This window comes from Salvia splendens, chromosome 14 (assembly GCF_004379255.2).
Source record: "Salvia splendens isolate huo1 chromosome 14, SspV2, whole genome shotgun sequence".
NCBI classification, from domain to species: domain Eukaryota; kingdom Viridiplantae; phylum Streptophyta; class Magnoliopsida; order Lamiales; family Lamiaceae; genus Salvia; species Salvia splendens.
Window position 1 is genome coordinate 18,667,673 of NC_056045.1, and position 20,813 is coordinate 18,688,485.

The 20,813-nt window shown below is 38.3% G+C and overlaps 1 protein-coding gene across 1 annotated transcript; it reads right to left on the minus strand.

The window, feature by feature from the left end:
• Positions 1–15,503: 15,503 nt before the first annotated feature.
• On the minus strand, positions 15,504–19,222 carry LOC121764838 (mitochondrial inner membrane protease ATP23-like). The gene is made up of 5 exons (XM_042160867.1): positions 18,974–19,222; positions 18,723–18,844; positions 18,351–18,488; positions 18,096–18,179; positions 15,504–15,911 (listed from the first exon to the last, which is right to left on the minus strand). The coding sequence occupies exons 1-5, from the start codon at positions 19,095–19,097 to the stop codon at positions 15,777–15,779; spliced, it is 603 nt and encodes a 200-aa protein (XP_042016801.1). The 5' UTR covers positions 19,098–19,222; the 3' UTR covers positions 15,504–15,776.
• Between the last annotated feature and the right edge of the window lie 1,591 nt (positions 19,223–20,813).

Below are 20,813 nucleotides of genomic sequence, written 5' to 3' on the forward strand. Positions count from 1 at the left end.
TAGTATACACTCCCTCCATTCCGAGATAAACGAACCATTTGTTTTGGGCACGTGATTTAAGAAGTTGATATTTAAAGAGTTAAAGTAGAGAGAGTAAAATACGAGAGAAAGAAAAGTAGAGAAGTAAAGAAAGAATAAAGTGGGTGGAAAATAAAATAAGAAAGATGATTTTTTTGCTAAAAATGAAAATAGTTCACTTATAGTAGGGCATCCTAAAAAGAAATATGACTAACTTATCTTGGGAAATTGGGATTATGATATTTCATTTTACATATGACCCCACACTTTATTTTATACTACTAACCTTTATTTTTTTCCTAACATTACAAAGACCTTTTATTTGTAAAAATCTCCACGTTTTTCTATAGTGAAAGCCATTAAGTACCATTTCTCAACTAAAAATTGTTGGAATCTTAATTTTAAGATGTCCGGTCAACGAAATTTGACCAATAATAAATGTGACGAGACATTTAATTTTAGAAAATTAAATGATATAGCGTCGGTCTACGTTCCGCGTAGATGACCGTAGTATATTCACTTTCTCAAATCCGATTCCCGGTGAGTGAGAAATAGTGGATTAAAGTTAATCACATTGTAGTTTTTGATAAAACTATGAGTTCAAATTGCAGGGAGTAATTAACTAGTGTTAATTATCCCACATAAGAGATGAGACACATCTTTAAATATGTATTTATTAAGTGACTTATTACACTTAGTAATTATCGTGGACTAAGATGGGTGAAAGAGTCCACACGCGCGCCGAGCCGAGCCGCGCCCGCGCTCGTGCCCTTGCCCTTGGCAATTGGTCTTTGGGTGGTCTTTGAGCTTGGTTCTTGGGCTTGTCCCTGGATCCAGACTTAATGTTTCGGACCACCTCAGTTTTGGGCAGCAGCCTGATCAACTTGACATGTTGCGCCTTGATCAGCAGCCTGATCAACTCCAGCTTTCAAACTCGTAACAGCCGACAGTTACTGCCCCGTCATAATGAGCCATGATGACAGCCATCAAGGTTGAGTTGACCCCTGCAGTGGACTAGGCCTATAAATAGGCTAGTCATTCCATGCATCAAAACACAACATTCACAAAGCATATAGCATCATAAGCTCTCTCCCTCTCCTGCATTGTTTTTCTATCGAAAGCTCTGCCCCTCTCCTCCATCCAGTTCGCCAGAGCTCTGTTGATTGTTGTGCTGCTTCACCGAGAGCACTACCGGGGCGTATCTCGTCTTGCAGAAAGAGGCCTCCTCGACTCGGCTAAACACTTTTACGGTTTTACTATTTCAATTTTTTCAATTGTAATTTCGGTTAAGTTCGTTCTTTTGTATTCTTTATTTGGGTTGCATTACGCCCGGCTTTTATCTCTTGTTTGAAGTGGAATCCCAACAATCGCAAGACGAGATAAGACTTGCTTTTGAAGGAATTTGGATCTCTAAACTGAACTTAATCACTTCCGAAACTTAATACCTTTGCTGGAGATGTCGACTGAATCCAACACCGTCACTGCCACCACCGCCGCCGCATCTCCATCCACCTTGTCAACCACTGCACCGGTCAACACATCGTCGATTCCGACGATGATGCCCACTCCTAGGTAGGGGTGGCAAATCATGCGTGTCGGGTCGTTATCGTGTCGATACGATAACGACACGAACACGATAACAACAAACACGAACACGGCCTGTTAAGAAAACCCCAAACACGAACACGAACACGACCCGCTACCCTCAGACCCGAACACGACACGAACCCATTAACGACACGAACCACTTCGAGTTAACACGACACGATAACAACACGTATTGGAAAGTGATTAAATATTTAAATGATTTAAATGAGATATGACCATATGAGACTATGAGAGTCAATTTAATAAATATTGAAAAATGAAAATAATAAGAATTAATAATATTAAAATATTATTTGTTAACGGATAACACGAACCCGACACGAACACGTATTGTTAACGGATAACACGAACCCGATACGAAATTTTCGTGTCCTTAATGGGTCGACCCGATAAGGAAACGAACCCAATAAGCTCTGACCCAAACCCATTAATTTCGTGTCGTGTTATCGTGTCGTGTCAAAAATTGCCAGCCCTACTCCCTGGCGCTATCCATCTTCATCAACAACGCCTTGGGAGTTTGTTAACCCCCTGGGCCCACTGGTGGATCCACCTCGAGTGGATCGGTTGGTTCTACTTTTAATGGTTCCTTCGGGTCCTTTAATGGATCGAGTGTTGGGGCCTTCGGGTCTCACATGAATGCTGGGGTCTTCGGGTCTCACGCGAGTGCTAGTTCCTTCGGGGCTGGTACGACCATGGTGGGCTCCATGCCCAACATGAATGGTGGGGGCTCTATGCCCAACCACGTTGTTGGCTCCTTCGGTGGCAAAGAAATTGGTTCCTTCCATGAACCAAGTACGACACCTTTGGCACCAAGAATGATGCCACCTGCCGAGAAGCCACCAAAGTTTGGAGGATCTGACTTCAAAAGGTGGTACCAAAAGATGTTGTTCTACTTGACAATATTGGGAGTCGCCAACTTCCTCACTGAAAACGAGCCGCCCGCGCCAAGCGATCAAGAGACTAGGCTCGAAGTCATGGCGGACTATGAAGCTTGGAGAAAAGGAGATTATCTTTGTAAAAATTTCATTCTAAGTGCTTTAGATGATAGTTTGTACAATGTATACTCCGTTGTAACCACATCAAAAGAGATGTGGGAAAGCCTAGAAAGGAAGTATAGCATAGATAATGCTGCAGGTACTGAACAAGTTGTAACATCCAAATTTATGGACTACAAGATGGTCGACTCTCGACCTATCATGGAGCAAGTTCAAGAGCTCCAAATGATCATCCACGCACTAGTGGCTGAAGGGATGACCTTGCCCGATAAATTCTTAAGGTGCACGATCATTGACAAGCTTCCTCCCAGTTGGAAGGACTTCAAGAGTTATCTCAAACACAAGCGAAAGCAGATGACCCTTTGTGACATCCCCAACCCAAATATAAAAAAAGAGAAAAAAAAGGAAACATAAATATATAATTAGTTCGTTAATTAAAATAGCTTAATTATTATATGTAAAATGTATGCGTCAGTTAGTAGATTAACTAATTTACTAAAGTGTGCCTAATGTTGTGTATGCATGACAATTTGTTTATAATTATGCATGAGATATATACACACACTAATATACATATTTGTAGCTTATTACTATAGAAAAATAAAAGAGGAAGGATAAGGTTGTGTAAATAGAGGTGTTAGGTAATATGATACATGGCAAGTGTAGAATTACATGCACAACATAAATATGAGTCATGTACTTTATAATATTAAAGTAAATAGTTTTGATAAGTTTTGATGTGATGACTTATATGTGGTAATAAAACAACTTTTGTGCAAAAATATAGGTAAAGCTAAATATAAATAGGAAGTTCATTTTATCAATGGGGAGGAAGAAAAAAAAAGGGAGAAAAGGAAAAATGAAATAAAAGAAAGAAAAATAGAATAGTTGTTGGAGATGAGAGCGAAAATTAGAAGAAGAAATAAGAGTCGTAGATCGCAAAGCAGAATTGGGATTTTAGTTAAATTAAGGTATGTATAAATCACACTTTTAATTCTACATGTTTTATTTGCTTCCTTGCTAGGTATTAAATAAAATGAATGATTTGATTATATGATGTGATCCAATATGATTATGTGTTATTTGATATAGATGGTGGAATATGATATGAATATGTGATTGGTGCAATGAATATGATGTTGTAAATGAATTATATGATAGAAATATGTAATTGATGTTTTACATATGGTATTGAAAGTACATTAATCATGTGATTAAAGAGGATCTGTGACGGCCTTGTACTTGATCTGAAATTACAGAGGGACCTTTGAGTCCAAATACAGAGGGACCTATGTGTCCAAATATAGAGGGACCTATGAGTCCAAATACAGAGGGACCTATGAGTCCAAATCATAATGGGACCTACGGGTCAATCATAGAGGAATCCCGGGCAGATACCAGGCTTGACTGTTACAGAATAATAAAATGAATAGAGTGGCATATGCATATGAATATGAAATGGTTTGTTTTTAAATTATGTTATATATTGTTTCTGATTATATGTATTGATGAAAGAATATGCTTGATGTTTTTGTATCATGTGAGATTAAAGGTGGAAATTTATATATACTGAGTTGTGGCTCATATAAACCACTAAACTTTTTCAGGAATAAGATAACAGTAAAGTTTTGACTGACATGGGTCATAGGAACTCCACGTGTTATCAGGTTCGGCGGCTGACGCATATTGGCAACCTTCTCTTCCTCATCATTTTGCATGTACATAAATGTATAGTATATAGGTGAGAGGGTTTCACATTTACAGGATATTTTGAAATATGTATCGGATAAGTGTTGGTTTGAACTTATATAATATGGGTGTTCCATGAATTAGACACGCGTATTGATTGTTTTTATAATAACGGATTTATTTATAGTAAGTGCATACGTCAGAGGGGTTGAGGTGTGACACCCTTGAAGACTTGATCGTGAAACTGCGCATTGAGGCTAATGTGCGCAAAAGCGACCAAAAGGCTAAGGGCTTTAGCCCACTTGAAGCCAAAGCCAATCTGTTGGAGCGGGGCGGTCCCTCCAACAAACGCCCTCGCCCAGGTCAAAAGGATATAGGGAAAGGAAAGCAGCCTGCAAAAAAATGTGAAGGCGAATGCTTCAAGTGTGGCAAAACTGGCCACTTTGCCAAGGACTGCCGCAGTAAGAAGAAGAAGCCGGCAACCCACGTCGTTGAGAAGGAGTTCAAAGACTGGTATGTAAACGACCTCATTGTTGTGGTCACTGAAGAAGTTAACCTTGTTGAAAACAAGGGTGGCTGGTACATCGACACTGGAGAAACTGCTCATGTTTGTGCCGATAGGAGTAAGTTTTCAACTTACAATCCTGTTGATGGGAGGAAGATCAACATGAGGAATCAAGCATCATCCGAAGTGAAAGGAACTGGAGATGTGATTGATAGAACAAGTTTTCGTCAGGTGTCGTTAAAGCAAGGATGTATCCTACTGATTAGGATGGAAACCCCAGCTAAGCCTGAACCTGGCTATCAAAGAAATTCCTCAACTCACTTCTACTGATTAGTATAGTGGAGGTAAGGGTCGAATCCCATAGAGATGATGCGTTTTGGTAATTGTGGTGATATTCTGGAAGGGTTGGTTAGCTACCACGCTCTGGGTTGAGATTCTAACTAGACTGGAAATTAATGTGGTACTCTACTGACTAGGAGGTGTGAGAGATGATTGATAAGCAGCTGTGTACGTGAGAGTAGAGAACATTATGTTTCAGAAATTATGTGGGAGGTGCGGGGTTACTATAAAAGGTGAAACGGCATATCAGATAATAAGTGGTAGTTAGGTGACTAGGCTGACAGATCTGTAGGGTACCAGCAGAAAAGTAGAGAAAAGTAAAGGACAAAAGCAAAAAGTAACTAAAAAGTAAAAGTGGTCCCAAATTTGGATGTGGACATTGTCTTCTCCAACAAGTACGAACATAAATAAAACAACTCAGATTCCATGAACGAGAATTTCAGGTTAACAAACTCCACAAGAACATATCTACAATCTAAACTCCAAATCAAAAGATTAAACTAACGAAACTGAGATTACGCTTACTGGGTAACATGCAAGGTGGCTGAAATCACGTAAACTAGGCTTTCACACTTAACCATTTCAGACCTAAAATCTAACAGCTATCTAAACTCATGAACTCAGATCTATCAATTCGGAAATGAAAACATGCTCGCAACACTTGAAAATTACCGTAACAACTAGATCTAAGCTATCTAGGCAGAAAGAAACAGAATCAAGCAGGAACCGATGCACAAAAACGACTTCATATCATAAAAACGTTTGGATCACAACTAAGACTTCAAAGTAAGCAAATATCGAAAATGTAACCGATCCAACGTAAGAAAACAAAGTGCGATTAACTAAGAAAGTAAATAAAGATTGTTTTGCCACTCCGGGCGATGGAACTGCTATCACTACGCAACAAACTGGCTAGAACGAAGGACGGTGGATCTCCGGCAGACTGATGGAACTCAGGTGACCATGGCTGTGGCGAGGAACGAGAAAATGAAGGACGAGGCTGTAGGAACTGATCTACCGAGAGAGAATTCTAACTACCTCATTTTCCTCTCTCCAAGTGGCTTTCTTTTATAGGGAGGCATGCCCTTGATTTTTAGGGTAGACTCTCTTCGCGAAATGACCCTTTTGCCCTTACTTGTGGCTGATCTTCCCAGCAATGCTTCTTCTCCATCTCGAGCCTTTTTGGCATGCATACAGGTCAGTATAGCAACACTCTGATGCCCCTTTCACATGAGTAGTCTGAGTCCTTCCCATACTGACTAGAACATTTTCCCTGCACACATTAGCAACTGTTTTGCAGATATATTCCAATTATGCACGTTATACTGACCAGTAACCAAGGCCTAGAATACGACTTAACAGTGATCCTCAAGATGACGTCTGGTGTCTTGATCACCTTGAAGGATGTGTTGCATGTGCCCGACATCCGAAAGAACCCAGTCTCTGGATCTATACTAGTTAATAAGGGTTTTAAACTTGTATTTGAATCCGATAGGTTCATATTGTATAAGTTTAGAAAATCCCTCGGAAAAAGTTATGTAACCGATGAGCTTTTCAAGCTTAGTGTGGCTACGCGCCATGGACCCAAGCCTTTGGCTATCAATAACAATGCGTCTACTTCCTCTTACTTGATTGAGTATTCAAACTTATGGCATTGTAGATTGGGACATGTAAATATAAACGTCATTAAAAGATTAGTAAATCTTGATTTACTAAAGGCAAATGAAGTTTTTAGTAAAGATAAATGTGAGATTTGTCTTGAAGCAAAAATGACTAAGTTGTCGTTTCACTCGGTTGAACGAAGCACAAAACCCCTTAAATTAATTCACACGAACGTATGTGATTTAAAGATGGTGCAAACTAGAGGTGGTAAAAAGTACTTTATCACTTTCATAGATGATTGCACAAGGTATTGCTACATTTATCTTTTAAAAAGTAAAGATGAAGCAATAGAAGCGTTCAAAAATTATAAGAACGAAGTTGAGAATCAACTTGGTTGTGAAATCAAAACGATTCTAAGCGATAGAGGAGGGGAATATGTAGCCCCGTTTGAGGAGTTATGCAATGCAAGTGGTATAATTCATCAAACAACTGCTCCATATTCACCACAATCTAATGGTGTTGCAGAACACAAAAATCAAACTCTAAAGGAAATGATGAATGCACTGCTACTTAGTTCTGGATTGCCCCAGAACATGTGGGGGGAGGCTATCTTGACAGCCAACTCTATCCTAAACAAAATCCCACGCAAAAGAAAAGACGTCACTCCTTATGAGTCGTGGAAATGAAGGAAACCATCTTACAAATACCTCAAAGTGTGGGGGTGTTTGGCAAAAGTAATGGTTCCCCCGCCCAAAGAAGTTACAATTGGACCTAAAACAGTTGATTGTATCTTCATTGGATATGCACTTAACAGTAGTGCATCTCGATTTGTTGTTCACAAGTCTGAAATATCGACTATTACAGTAGGAACAACAATTGAGTCAAGGAATGTTGTATTTATCGAAAATACATTTCCTTGCAAAGACAAGGAAAAAGTCTCAACCAATTCTGAGACAAGAATTGAAGAAGAAGCCACTAGTTCTGAACCAGTGGAAGAAGAAGCCACTAGTTCTAAATCAGCGGATGAGGAACCTGAATCGCGCAAGCGTGCAAGGCCCGATCCAAAGAATACAACACTAAGACGTGGTAGTAGGGTCAGAAAACCAAAAACATTTGGTCCTGACTATATTCCTTTTATGTTAGATGAAGAACCGACATCTATAAATGTAGCCTTCGATAGCCTAGACGGGCTACATTGGAGAGAAGCTGTTCAAAGCGAAATTGATTCAATTTTGCTAAACCACACTTGGGTGTTGGTAGATCTACCTGAAGGTGCGAAACCTCTAGGTTGCAAATGGGTACTTAAAAGGAAATTTAAGGTCGATGGAACAGTGGATAAGTATAAAGCCCGACTAGTAGTAAAGGGTTTTAAACAAAAAGAAGGACATGACTTCTTCGATACCTATTCACCTGTAACAAGGATTACATCTATCCGAGTGCTTCTCGCTATTGCTGCATTGCACAATCTTGAGAATCATCAAATGGATGTAAAGACCGCGTTTCTAAATGGTGAATTAGAAGATGAAATTTATATGGAACAACCCGAATGATTTGTAGTACCTGGACAAGAGAAAAAGGTATGCAAGCTCGTAAAGTCTCTATATGGATTGAAACAAGCGCCATTGCAATGACACTTGAAGTTTGATAATGTGATGTTATCAAATGGGTTTAAAATCAACGAGAGCGACAAATGTGTCTACATCAAGAGCACTAATAACGGCCATGTTATAGTATATCTATACGTTGATGATATGCTAATCTTGAGTAGCAACACTCAAGTAATTAACGATACAAAGACCATGTTAAAGAGAAACTTTGACATGAAAGACATGGGTCTAGCCGATGTAATTCTTGGAATGAAGATTCTAAGAACGTCTGATGGAATCATCTTAACACAATCACATTATGTTGAGAAGATATTGAATAAATTCAGAGCCTATGATGGCGCGCCGGTTAAGACTCCAATTGAACTCCACGTTCACTTGAGCAAGAACAAAGGCGAACCCGTTGCACAAGAAGAGTATGCACGGGTCATCGGATGCATTATGTACTTGACTAATTGCACTCGACCTGACATTACTTGTGCCGTGAACAAGTTGAGTCGTTACACGAGCAATCCAAGCAATGAGCATTGGAGAGCTCTTGTGAGGGTTTTGAGATATTTAAAACATACTCAAAATCGTGGGCTACACTTCTCGAGATACCCCCAGTACTTGAAGGGTACTGTGATGCAAATTGGATATCCGACAATAGAGACTCACTTTCAACAAGTGGATACGTCTTTACTAAATGGGGTGGTGTTGTATCGTGGAAATCCACAAAACAAACATGTATAGCCCGATCAACAATGAAATCGGAGTTCATTGCCTTAGATAAGGTTGGTGAGGAAGCTGAGTGGCTTAAGAACTTCCTTGAAGATATTCCATGTTGGTCTAAGCCAGTGCCACCAGTGCTGATCCACTGCGATAGCCAAGCGGCTATTGGAAGGGCAAACAATGGCTTCTATAACGGTAAGTCTCGACATATACGTCGACGACATAACACCGTGAGACATTTGATCATAACATGGGTGATTACAATTGACTATGTGAAGTCAATAGATAATCTAGCGGATCCGCTAACCAAAGGGTTAAACCGGGATCAAATGAATAAGTTGCTAGAGGGAATGGGTTTGAAATCCACAAACTAAAGAATTGTCATAGTGGTAACCCAACCATGATGATTGGAGATTCCAAGAACTTGGTTCAAAGGGACAACTAAGCTATGAGAGTTCATGAGAAACACTCAACTATATCTATTCCCTAGAGAACAATAGAGTGTTGGAAAACTTGCCTAGTGGTGAGGCTAATTCTATGACTTTTTAATGACTCCTAAGGATCTCGAGGAGATTGAGTTCTCAAGGAGACCGAGTAGGACAAGATACTCGATTAGGAATCACCTATATAAGTGTGAAGTGAGGCCGCTTCAAATAACACACTTATGAATCCAAAGTGGTGTCCAAGGCCGCAAAGGACACAAAACGTGAGAACGGATGAGGTTGAAGTGTTTAAGCGTTAACACCATTTTCTCGGTGCACGCCGTGGGGGATTAGTTCAAAGCATCGCGCTACTAAGCCGCATGTGTATCCGATAGTGTCGACTATGGAGGGTTCAAAGCCAACAACTACCTATCTTTGTGCTTATATAACTCTCGAGGGTTGAGCTTGTGTCTGCATGCATATACATTTGGCTATTTCCACTCATGTGGGGGATTGTTGGAATCTTGATTTTAAGATGTCCTGTCAATGAAGTTTGACCAATAATAAATGTGACGAGACATTTAATTTTGGAAAACTAAATAATATAGCGTCGATCTACGTTCCGCGTAGATGACCGTAGTATATTCACTTTCTCAAATCCGATTCCCGGTGAGTGAGAAATGGTGGATTAAAGTTGATCACATTGTAGCTTTTGATAAAGCTATAAGTTGAAATTGCAGGGAGTAATTAACTAGTGTTAATTATCCCACATAGGAGATGAGACACATCTTTAAATGTGTATTTATTAATTGACTTATTACACTTAGTAATTATCATGGATTAAGATGGGTGAAAGAGCCCACACGCGCGCCGAGCCGAGCCGCGCCCGCGCTCGTGCCCTTGGATCTTGGATCTTGGCAATTGGTCTTTGGGTGGTCTTTGGGCTTGGTTCTTGGGCTTGTCCCTGAATCCAGACTTAATGTTTGGACCACCCCAGTTTTGGGCAGCAGCCTGATCAACTTGACATGTTGCGCCTTGATCAGTAGCCTGATCAACTCGGTCTACTGCGCCTTGAGCGATGGCTTGATCAGTGTCTTTATCAAGTCGCTTCACGAAGTACACATGTGACGGTTGAACTAAGGCGTGTACATCGTCTTGATTCAACGTCGACCACTCCAGCTTTCAAACTCGTAACAGCCGGCGGTTACTGCCCCGCCATAATGAGCCATGATGATAGCCATCAAGGCTGAATTGACCCCTGCAGTGGACTAGGCCTATAAATAGGCTAGCCATTCGATGCATCAAAACACAACATTCACAAAGCATATAGCATCATAAGCTCTCTCCCTCTCCTGCATTTTTTTTCTGTCGAAAGCTCTGCCCCTCTCCTCCATCCAGTTCGCCGGAGCTCTGTTGATTGCAGTGCTGCTTCACCAGAGACGTAGCCGTTTTATCTTTGGGGACGACATGCAAAACCGAGAGCACTACCGGGACGTATCTCGTCTTGCGGAAAGAGGCCTCCTCGATTCGGCTAAACACTTTTACGGTCTTACTGTTTCGATTTTTCAATTGTAATTTCGGTTAAGTTCGTTCTTTTGTATTCCTTCTTTGGGTTGTATTACGCTCGACTTTTATCTGTTGTTTGAAGTAGAATCCCAATAAAAATAGAACCACCAATATGTACCAATTATACTCTTAAAATGTGTGCTGGTTATATGGGGTATATATACTCTTGGTAGATGAGAAAGTACTTATTTCCATTATTCATTTCATAGTGCCAAGTTAAAAATTTGACTAGTTGAATTTGACATATGTAATTTTAGAATTAGAAACGACAAAATAAAGAGGTTTTATTTGCATTAGTTGGCCAAAATTTTAACTCAAATATATAATACTCCGTACTGTATAGTTTGTTAACTCAAATTTGAATAATGGAATTACATAATATAGTTACTATAATCGTAATAAATTTAGGTTATAAATTGTAGTGACATCAAAAGTTCAATTATTCTTTAGCAATAACGCTATAAATTTTCCCTGGTGGATGGATAAGGAATAGAAGCGTCACCTCAATTACAGTAGTAATAAATACTGAGAGATCACTTCTCATCACTTCTCTTTCTTTCAAATCATTCATAAAAAAAGGTTGAAACCCTAACCCTAAGGGCTCCCCACGTATCGATTCGATAGTATTATGAGGGGTGTTAAATCAGGGTACACAGTGACCTGTTAAGGGGAGGGCCTAACCCACTGGCATGGAAAGGGCATAACTCGAGGAGAAGGTGGTAGGTCAAGAGCGGATGAGCCACATCGATCGCTAGAATAATAAGCTCTCGTGACAGAAAATAGCCTTTCTTTTTTGCTCAACCCCGAAATTCCAAAATGATAGAACGTTGTTATGCTGAATAGTTAAAGGTATTTTGTCAAATTAAGAACAACCAATAAAATGATCATTTGAATTAATTGTGGCATAAGATGACTCGTTTCCATCTATGTTTAATTGTATAAATATCTTGTTGCTAAGAAAATTAAAGCCTCTAATAATTAACATTCTATAATCTTACTTTTTGATGATTACACATGGAAAATGGTTAAATAGTATCTTGATGCATATCAATTTTTTTAGTGTTATTCCTTCTTGATGAATTCTATAATGAAAATTGGGGGTTTATCAATTATTTGAGGAATAAAGCCTAGTTTGGTCGGATGGGCCATCATATGAAGACGAATAAAAATAATTGAATGGACATATAACTCCATAATTTCTCTTTCCAGAGAGATATACACAGAAGACCATAAAACCTTTTTTTATACTCCCTCCGTCCTATCTAAAGTGATTGAGTTTTTTTACCATTGTTTTGCGAAAATGATACTAATAAATAGTTAAAGTGCAGAGAAAATATAGTAAGAGAGAGAATAATAATAGAAGACAGTCGTATCTATATCATTCTCTTACTTTACTTTCTCTCCACTTTAACTATTTATTAGTATCATTTTCCTCAAACACATGCCGAAAAGCAGTCAATCACTTGAGATGTGACAGAGGGAGTAATTAAATATCTAATTTAATGCATATTTGACACCAAGAAGTGGTGAATAATCACTTGGAACGAAAGCAGGCGAACATAAAACAAATCTATTGGTTTTATGTTATGGCATGTGGAATATTTGTGTAGAGTGTTTGGCTTTATCATAAATGTTGGTGGTTTATAAAAAATGACGGATTTTGATACCTCAGCTCTATTTTTCTGTGTCTTGGTTTAGACACCGTAACCATTCAGATATAAGTCCATTTCAAATTTATGGGTATTTACAACTCTTTGACACGAGCGGCCCTCATCTATATTTGGAATTCTATGACTAAAAATGTATATAGTAGTCATAGAATTTCAAATATAGATGAATTATCTTTTTTACTAAATATGCTTTTAGTAATCCGATAGTAACAATTAGTGATGGATTCAAAATTTTTAATTTGATGGTGCAAATATAAAGTAGATAATTGTACTAATAAAGTAAAAAAAATTATTGCTAAAAGTATTATACATTGAAACCTTGTTTAGCTTTGAAGTAATAAATTAATAAAAAGAAAATCACATTGATGGTGCAAATATAAAGTAGATAATTGTACTAATAAAGTAAAAAAAATTATTGCTAAAAGTATTATACATTGAAACCTTGTTTAGCTTTGAAGTAATAAATTAATAAAAAGAAAATCACATAATTATTTATTATTCGACGAATCCTCGTTTCTTCAAAGCGGGTGACTACATTGTCATTCGAAACTTATAAAAACATTTCTCAATAAACAAATTGTCAAAGATCAAACTATTTATTCATTCCTTTTAATAGTACTAATGTATAATTAAACATTGAATGTAAACTTACTAACACAAACAATAATATAAACTATAACTAGCATAGAAATTACACTCATACAATAAATAGCTAGGGCATACATTTTTATGACTACAACATGAATTAAAAAAAATAAAGTGCGACAGGAGATATTAATTAAATGTTGTACTCATATTCATAATTGACAAATAAAACTAAAATGAGGCGGTATATATCATCACCACGTCACTATTTCCTAGGCGGCATAATTAGGTTTAAATCAGACGTGGGATTACTTTACAAATATTAGTTAGAGATATAGAATAATAATTAAACAATGATTCAAGTCCTTCCAATTCTACATTCCTTCCGCCGTAACAATAACATCTTGCACAAGCATGTTATTTATATAGCAGGTTAAACTAAACATGTTTATTTAATTTGTGTACCATTAGTCGATCACAAAGTTTGATTATACCAAAATTCTATAGATTTTAAAATTGAAATATTAAATCATACAGTTTCAATTTATTTTCATTGCCCTATCCAAGCAAAAATTGATATTTTACATTGTCTTTTAAAGTCGGGGTTTAGAATGCCAACTCTACTTTCTAAAAAATAATTTATACACACTTGGACCATAGTTAATACTATCTGTTTATTTTATAAGTTAAGTGGTTGGAGAATAAAGTATAAAAATAGTAAAGTAGAGAAGTTAATTTTTGTGTTTAAAGAAGTATGTCAATTAGAGAGGGACATCCCGAAAAATATGAATGTATCCCTTTGAATGAGGCAAGATAGAAAGAGTATTTATATTTTCTGTAAATCTAATTGTGTGTACCCTCAAGTTAATTTTCAGACTTGCTCACAGCATCACCAACAAGTAATAACATATGTTGCATTTCAATCACCAGGCAATAGCTAGCAATACCAATAATCTAATTTAATAGTTGTATAATACAATACGAGGAAACATGAACAAAACATAGTGACCTACAATAAAAAGAAGAATGTGACTTGTCGCAGCTAATTAGTGATTAGTGAATGAGATGTATATGCGAGAAGACAAATATTTGTTGAAGTAATAAAATAAGAAGGTAAGAGAAGTAATGGAATTGCTTTCTTACTTCAATTCGAAGTCATCATGACCTCATCACGACCATTTTATTAAAAAAGTAGTGCATGATTGCAATATGAGTGTGGATTTTACATACACATAAATGATAATTATTGGTAGGCATGAAAAATAAAGTTGAGGTGAGGAAAGAATTATTAAAAGTTACTCACTGAACTCCACTCGTTTTCAAAACCCACTCGATATCACTCTAAATATCATAATTGTCTCTCTTTTCTATTCAAATCGATGCATTCCTTTTTCAGGCATATACTTTTATACAATCTGCTTATTAATCTACTGTAATACTATCTCCAACCTATTTAATAATATTGCCATCTTTGTGGTCGCAGGATATCATTACCTATTTAATAATATTGCTATCTTTGTGGTTGCAGGATATCATTCGATATAACATGTCTCATAAGTGCATGTTTAATAGGATAGATAACTCATCTATGGATAAAATTCTATGAACAAAAATGTCTCAAAGACTATAAGAGCGGTGTTGCCACAACACATTTGCACGCTTTAGCATTTTAGAAGCTTAATAAAATCGTAATATCTTGTATCACTGAATTTGAAAAGAAATTCAATCATACTCCCTTCGTCCCTCATTATATATCCTAGTTTTCCATTTTAGTCCGTCTTTAATTAATTGTCTCACTTCAATTTTACTAATTTTGGGGGTATATTCCACATTCCACTAACTCAATCTACTCACATTTTATTACAACACTACTTGTATAAAAATAGGCCTCACGTTCCACTAACTTTTCCAACTCGCATTCCTTTACATTTCTCAAACTCGATTAATTATTTGTTACAGTTTTTGAATTTGTTGATTTGATTTTCCATTGTTTTTAAAGGTTGTTCAATTTAGAGCAAGGCTGCACTTTAGCAAATTCTGACAGCATCGACCTAATCCTTCACTTCTCAGCCAATACATAGATCAAATAATACAGTATATTAACCTGTGATACTAAGAGATCATTTTAGACAACACTATATATAAGCCCAAACTGGATGATAAAATGGCACTCTACATTCAAGAACTCATTTATTCAATGACTGCAATTCAATATCAGTCAGTTTGTTTATTTCAAAATTTCCAAGATTCTGCAAGTCTTAATCATACACCTGAATAATTTCAAAATTCCAATATTCTTAATCATACAATTTTTCAAGGGAAAACCAAAACTAATAATTCTACAAGTAAAATTATGTGGATAGTAGAGGAGACCTTCTCCTTCTCCTTCTAGCTTAAATCGAAAAGCTATGCAAGAATGTAAGTAATTATTATTTGATAAAGAGAGAGCTCCACCTGCATTTTCAAGGAACTGTATCAAAGGGCTCTGTATCATTATAGCAAATATTCCAAACACCTTCCGTCGCATCCTTTGCTGCTGTTTCTGAGCAGTTCGGGTTTGAAGCGAGGGATTGCATTACTCTTCGCCGAACACATTCCTAGCATCAGCATCAGACACACATACCATTAGAAATCACGTTAAAAAAAGAAGAGGTTAATAATACGAAGCTAAGCAGTAGTATATCATAATCATAGCAATCCATATCGATTCTGCCGTGGGTCTCTCCTTCTACTGCTAGATATCAGCATAAGAAGCTTATCGCACAATTGGGATGATAAATAGGAGAACGCGGGAAAAAGTACAAGGAACAGAGAACAAATCAAAGTACATCGATAAAACTGAAGTAAGAAAAAAAAACAAACGACACATCAACATTAGGGAACAAAGCCCTATTCATAAGACCACTATATCTCAATTACTCGACCTCAAACAAGACTCTTGCTAACAATAAACAATTAAATAACAATTAGTGATAAACTAAATGCATATAGATATTAATACTTCCGTTGTCGAAACAGCCTTGCCCCACAAAGTTGGAGTTGAAACCGACCAAGGCGGGTTATATTCATGCTTAAAGACATGAGTCAATGCGTGGAAACACAGAAAAGTCGGTCAGGCTACACGGGTCAGTACCCTAGAGTAGCGAGACTGCACTAGGAACCAAAAGGCAGCGGCGGCAGGCTATTGTAAGGAGATCAATGGAGAAGAATGTTGCAGCGGAAGAGACCCAATTGATGGAGGTGGCAGAAGGGGTAATGGCAGGGGCTGTGATGGTGGTGACTAGCCACAACAACAAGCAGCGTTGGCGAACAACCTTGGCATTACAATGGTTACTGGAAACGAACAGAAACAATATGGCTTGGACTGTGGAACGAGTGTCATTGGCTGTAGAGGCTGCTGATGTGGCAAGGGGGGGGAGCAGGGTCTGTGGTGGCAGATATTCAGGGCTGACTACAACTCGAAGCATGTGAGCTGGCGCAACGGTTGTGGACGTCGCAACAGCAGGTTGAGCTGATGGCCCAAGCAAGGTAGACGGATCATCAGGATGTGAATGATGAAGTGGTGCTTTCTCAAGTACAATTGGTGATGATGGCAGTGCACTTGATGCTCTATTCATTGAAATCGATACAGGTAAGGGCATGGACGGTGCTACTGACACAAACAGTGGTGGGGGCAGATGGTTGGAATATGCGTCAAGGTGCCGCAGCATGAGCTCACAGACAGTGGGTGGGCTGCCCACGTGTCTACGTACGGATCTCAACCGATGTCTTCGATCCGTTAAACAACAAATGCATTTGACAAGATATTCGGCATAAAAAGCATATAGCACAACGGCCACAACCAGCATGTTAAATGGGAGAAAGCAGGAAAAAACACAAGGAACAGGAACAAATCGAACTACCATAATAAAACTGAACTAGGAAATAAATAGCAAACGATACTCATGTCAAAAGAGGGCCACACACGGCAATAACTGGTAGTTCCCTACTAAAGACTTAATTTTTTGTACATTTCTAGGGTAGGGAACAAAGCTCTATTTATAAACATTAAATAACAATTAATAAACTAAATGCAGATCGATCTTAATCTCCTTGTCAACATTAAAAGAAGATGTGCATCCGTGTTAATTTTGTGTCAAAAGCTATAACAATAATGACAAAACTTACTGAAGCACTAGTGCATGTTACTTAATACTTACCAAGATACTTTCATATATTAATTCAGCACATGTTAAGACAAAAATGGCAAACATAAAGCACACAGACAAAGATGCAAGAAAGTATGGAGAAAGACATGAACTTGGTCCACTCCTCTCACGATTCAATATTCCGTATAACTTGGCAGGTTACATTAAACTCCGTGGGTTGACTTACCTGATTGGTATAGAGAGCCAGTCTCAAGTTAGAGACTTTGGCTAATGAGTAATGACCATTACTAAGGCCCCTTAAACCAATAATTAGTCAATGTATCACCTAAGTAATAAATAAGGACCAAAATTAGCGCTGCAAATCATATCCTACATCAAACTGATGAAAGTTAAAGTTCAAAAGCCAAATGTAACATCAAGGAATTGAGGAACTAAGGGCTGTTTAATTCGCTGAGGACATAACTCATTGTTAAATAACCTGACAACACATAATTACAGTGACGCTATTTCGCTCCTTGTTAATTTCTGGTTCATTTCAACTATCCTGTCAAATTAAAGAATCCAGAGCACTTTTTCTTAAAGAAAAATGTAACAGAAAATAAAATGCAGGACTTAGTGCAAGTCAAAACTCACTTGCTCATGACCTCTTAGCTTTAGAAAACCACGAACTAGCTCTCTTTTGTAATGGCAATCACCACTGAGATGAGCAGCTCGAATCTGCTCCAATAAAAAGTACAACAACCATATATGATCATGGAAAAAAAACCCACAATGACCAGACCCTTATAGATCAAATAATACCTCTTCACTTTCAGAAGATTGTATCAATAATTACAAAGAAAAATAAAAGTTAAAATAAAAAACAGGCAATATCTCGCAGAGCCTAACCTCGGCGCAGGCATGATGAGCGCAGTTTGCCCAGTCCAAGTTTGCAGCTCGACAATCGTCATATGCATGAATCAGCTCATGAATCACCACTTGGGTAACTTGATCTTGTATTTGCAAATGATTACAACACACCACTACCTAGTTCAATCGCACAAAACGAATAACTCAAATAATTATCATTTACTGCTGGCAACATCATCAATTCAAACCAAATTCTTTTTTAATTAAATTTTTCTTTCAATAAGAGTTGATACAGTAAGTAAACATCAAAAAAATGATGCAGTAACATATTTACATTGGTGATTCAGGGTTCCAAAATTCGAACTTGTGGTCTTGAATTAAGCAAAAAGCAACAGACAATCGCTGAATTACCCCTTCAGCCCTATTGTATCCACCGGCTATGGCTTCTTCACAGTTGTATCCCTTAATGAAATTGCTTCCAATACCACACCCCGATTTCTCCAGCTTCTCCCTGAGAAATTTCACCTTGGGATCTAAAAATATACAGCAACGGCGATAAGTGTGGCTCTAGAGCCTTAAACCCTAAACCCCTAAATTGGAAATGTGAGTTAAAAAGGTTTCATCTTTGAAAAGAAGAAACGTTAAATTGAAAGGAATTATACCTCTGAGACTTCGTCGGATCATCTTCTCGCATTCGGTCATCGGCAAGCCGCCGCCGGGAGCGGCGGAAGGGACGGAACCACCGCCTGAAGTAGGCTGAGAATTATTCCTAGTAGCACGCGCCATTAAATCTTTAATTAGATTGAAGCTCAGTATTTTCTTTTCAATTGATTCACAAGGGATGAAATTGATTTTTTCAAGATGTATTAGATTTTTTTCTCTCTCAGTGATTTTACGCTGTGAAATAAATTAAGGAAATTGCGAACAAGGTTTATTACTCCATTTAATTACCGGGATAAAATACATAGCTTTCAGAGCATCCCCAACGACGATGCTCCTGGGGATGGACGCCGTCTGTGCCGACGGCGTGGCACTCTGCTGTCCGCCGTTGTGCTCTTGCTGACGGCACGCCGCTATTCGATGTATCAAGCACGTCCGTACTGCTGAGCAGGGCCACGTGACGAGTCAATTTCTATTTTTCTTTAAATCGAAAATAATATTAAAAAATAAAAAAATATATTTTCTGATTCCAAAAAATATAACCATTTTATTACCGTTTTTTTAATTTTTTTGATTTTTTTAAAAAAAATTTAATTTCAAAATTATCTATAAATACACATTCATCATCCATTTTTCACATCAAATTATCTCTCATTCATATTTTTTCATACAACTCACCTACATCTTCCTCTTTCACTCAAACACTCTCTAAATTTAAAAATGGATATGAACGATATCATTGCGGAAGCGGAGCGCGAAGAACAAGAATACTATGAACAATATCGTGTCGCATATGAAGCCTATGTTGCCGCCGCTACCTCCGCCCCTCCTCCTCGACCAACTAGATCAAATCGCCGCTACATCCCTTGTGACTGGGAGGGAGCCCATGAAAGGCTCGTTGCCGACTATTTTTCCGACTCGCCGCAATTTCCGGAATATTACTTCCGGCGCCGTTTTCACATGTCAAACGGTTGTTTATGCGTATTGTCAACACATTGTCCTCCCGTGTTGAATACTTTCAATCACGTAGAGACGCAACCGGTCGGCAAAGTCTCTCGGCGTTGCAGAAGTGTACTTGTGCCCTCAGACAACTTGCTACTGGGCAAACGGCTGACCTCTTCGATGAGTATTTGCATGTGGGTGAGTCAACTGGAATCGAATGCCTCAAAAAATTTTGCGACGGCGTTCGATCTACTTTCAGTGAGGAATTCCTTCGAGCACCCACCACCGAAGATTGTCAACGGTTGCTTCATCTTCACGAAAGAGTCCACGGTTTTCCCGGTATGCTTGGCAGCATTGACTGCATGCATTGGAAGTGGAAGAATTGCCTGAATACTTGGAGGGGGCGACACTTAAGTGGCCACAAAGGCGGCAGCCCAATGCTTATCCTTGAAGCGGTCGCCGACTACCGCCTATGGATTTGGCATGCATATTTCGGTGTTGCCGGATCCAATAACGACTTGAACGTGCTCTATTCTTCACCACTCTTCAATGATGTTTTGAATGGTGTAGCACCGGTGATCGACTTCACCGTCAACGGAAATCCATACCACATGAGTTACTATCTCGCCGATAGTATCTACCCAAGGTAGTCGACTTTCGTGAAGACGCTCAACAATCCGTAAGACCCGAGAAGGGTTCTTTATGCGCAGCGTCAAGAGGCTGCTTGGAAAGACGTCGAAAGAGCTTTTGGAGTCCTTCAAGGCCAATTCAACATTGTGAGGGCCCCGTCTCGGCTGTGGTACGTTAAGAATATTGCCGACATCATGTACACGTGTATTATCTTGCATAACATGATTATAGCTGACGAATGAACGATGTCGGCTAACTTTTACGACGAGG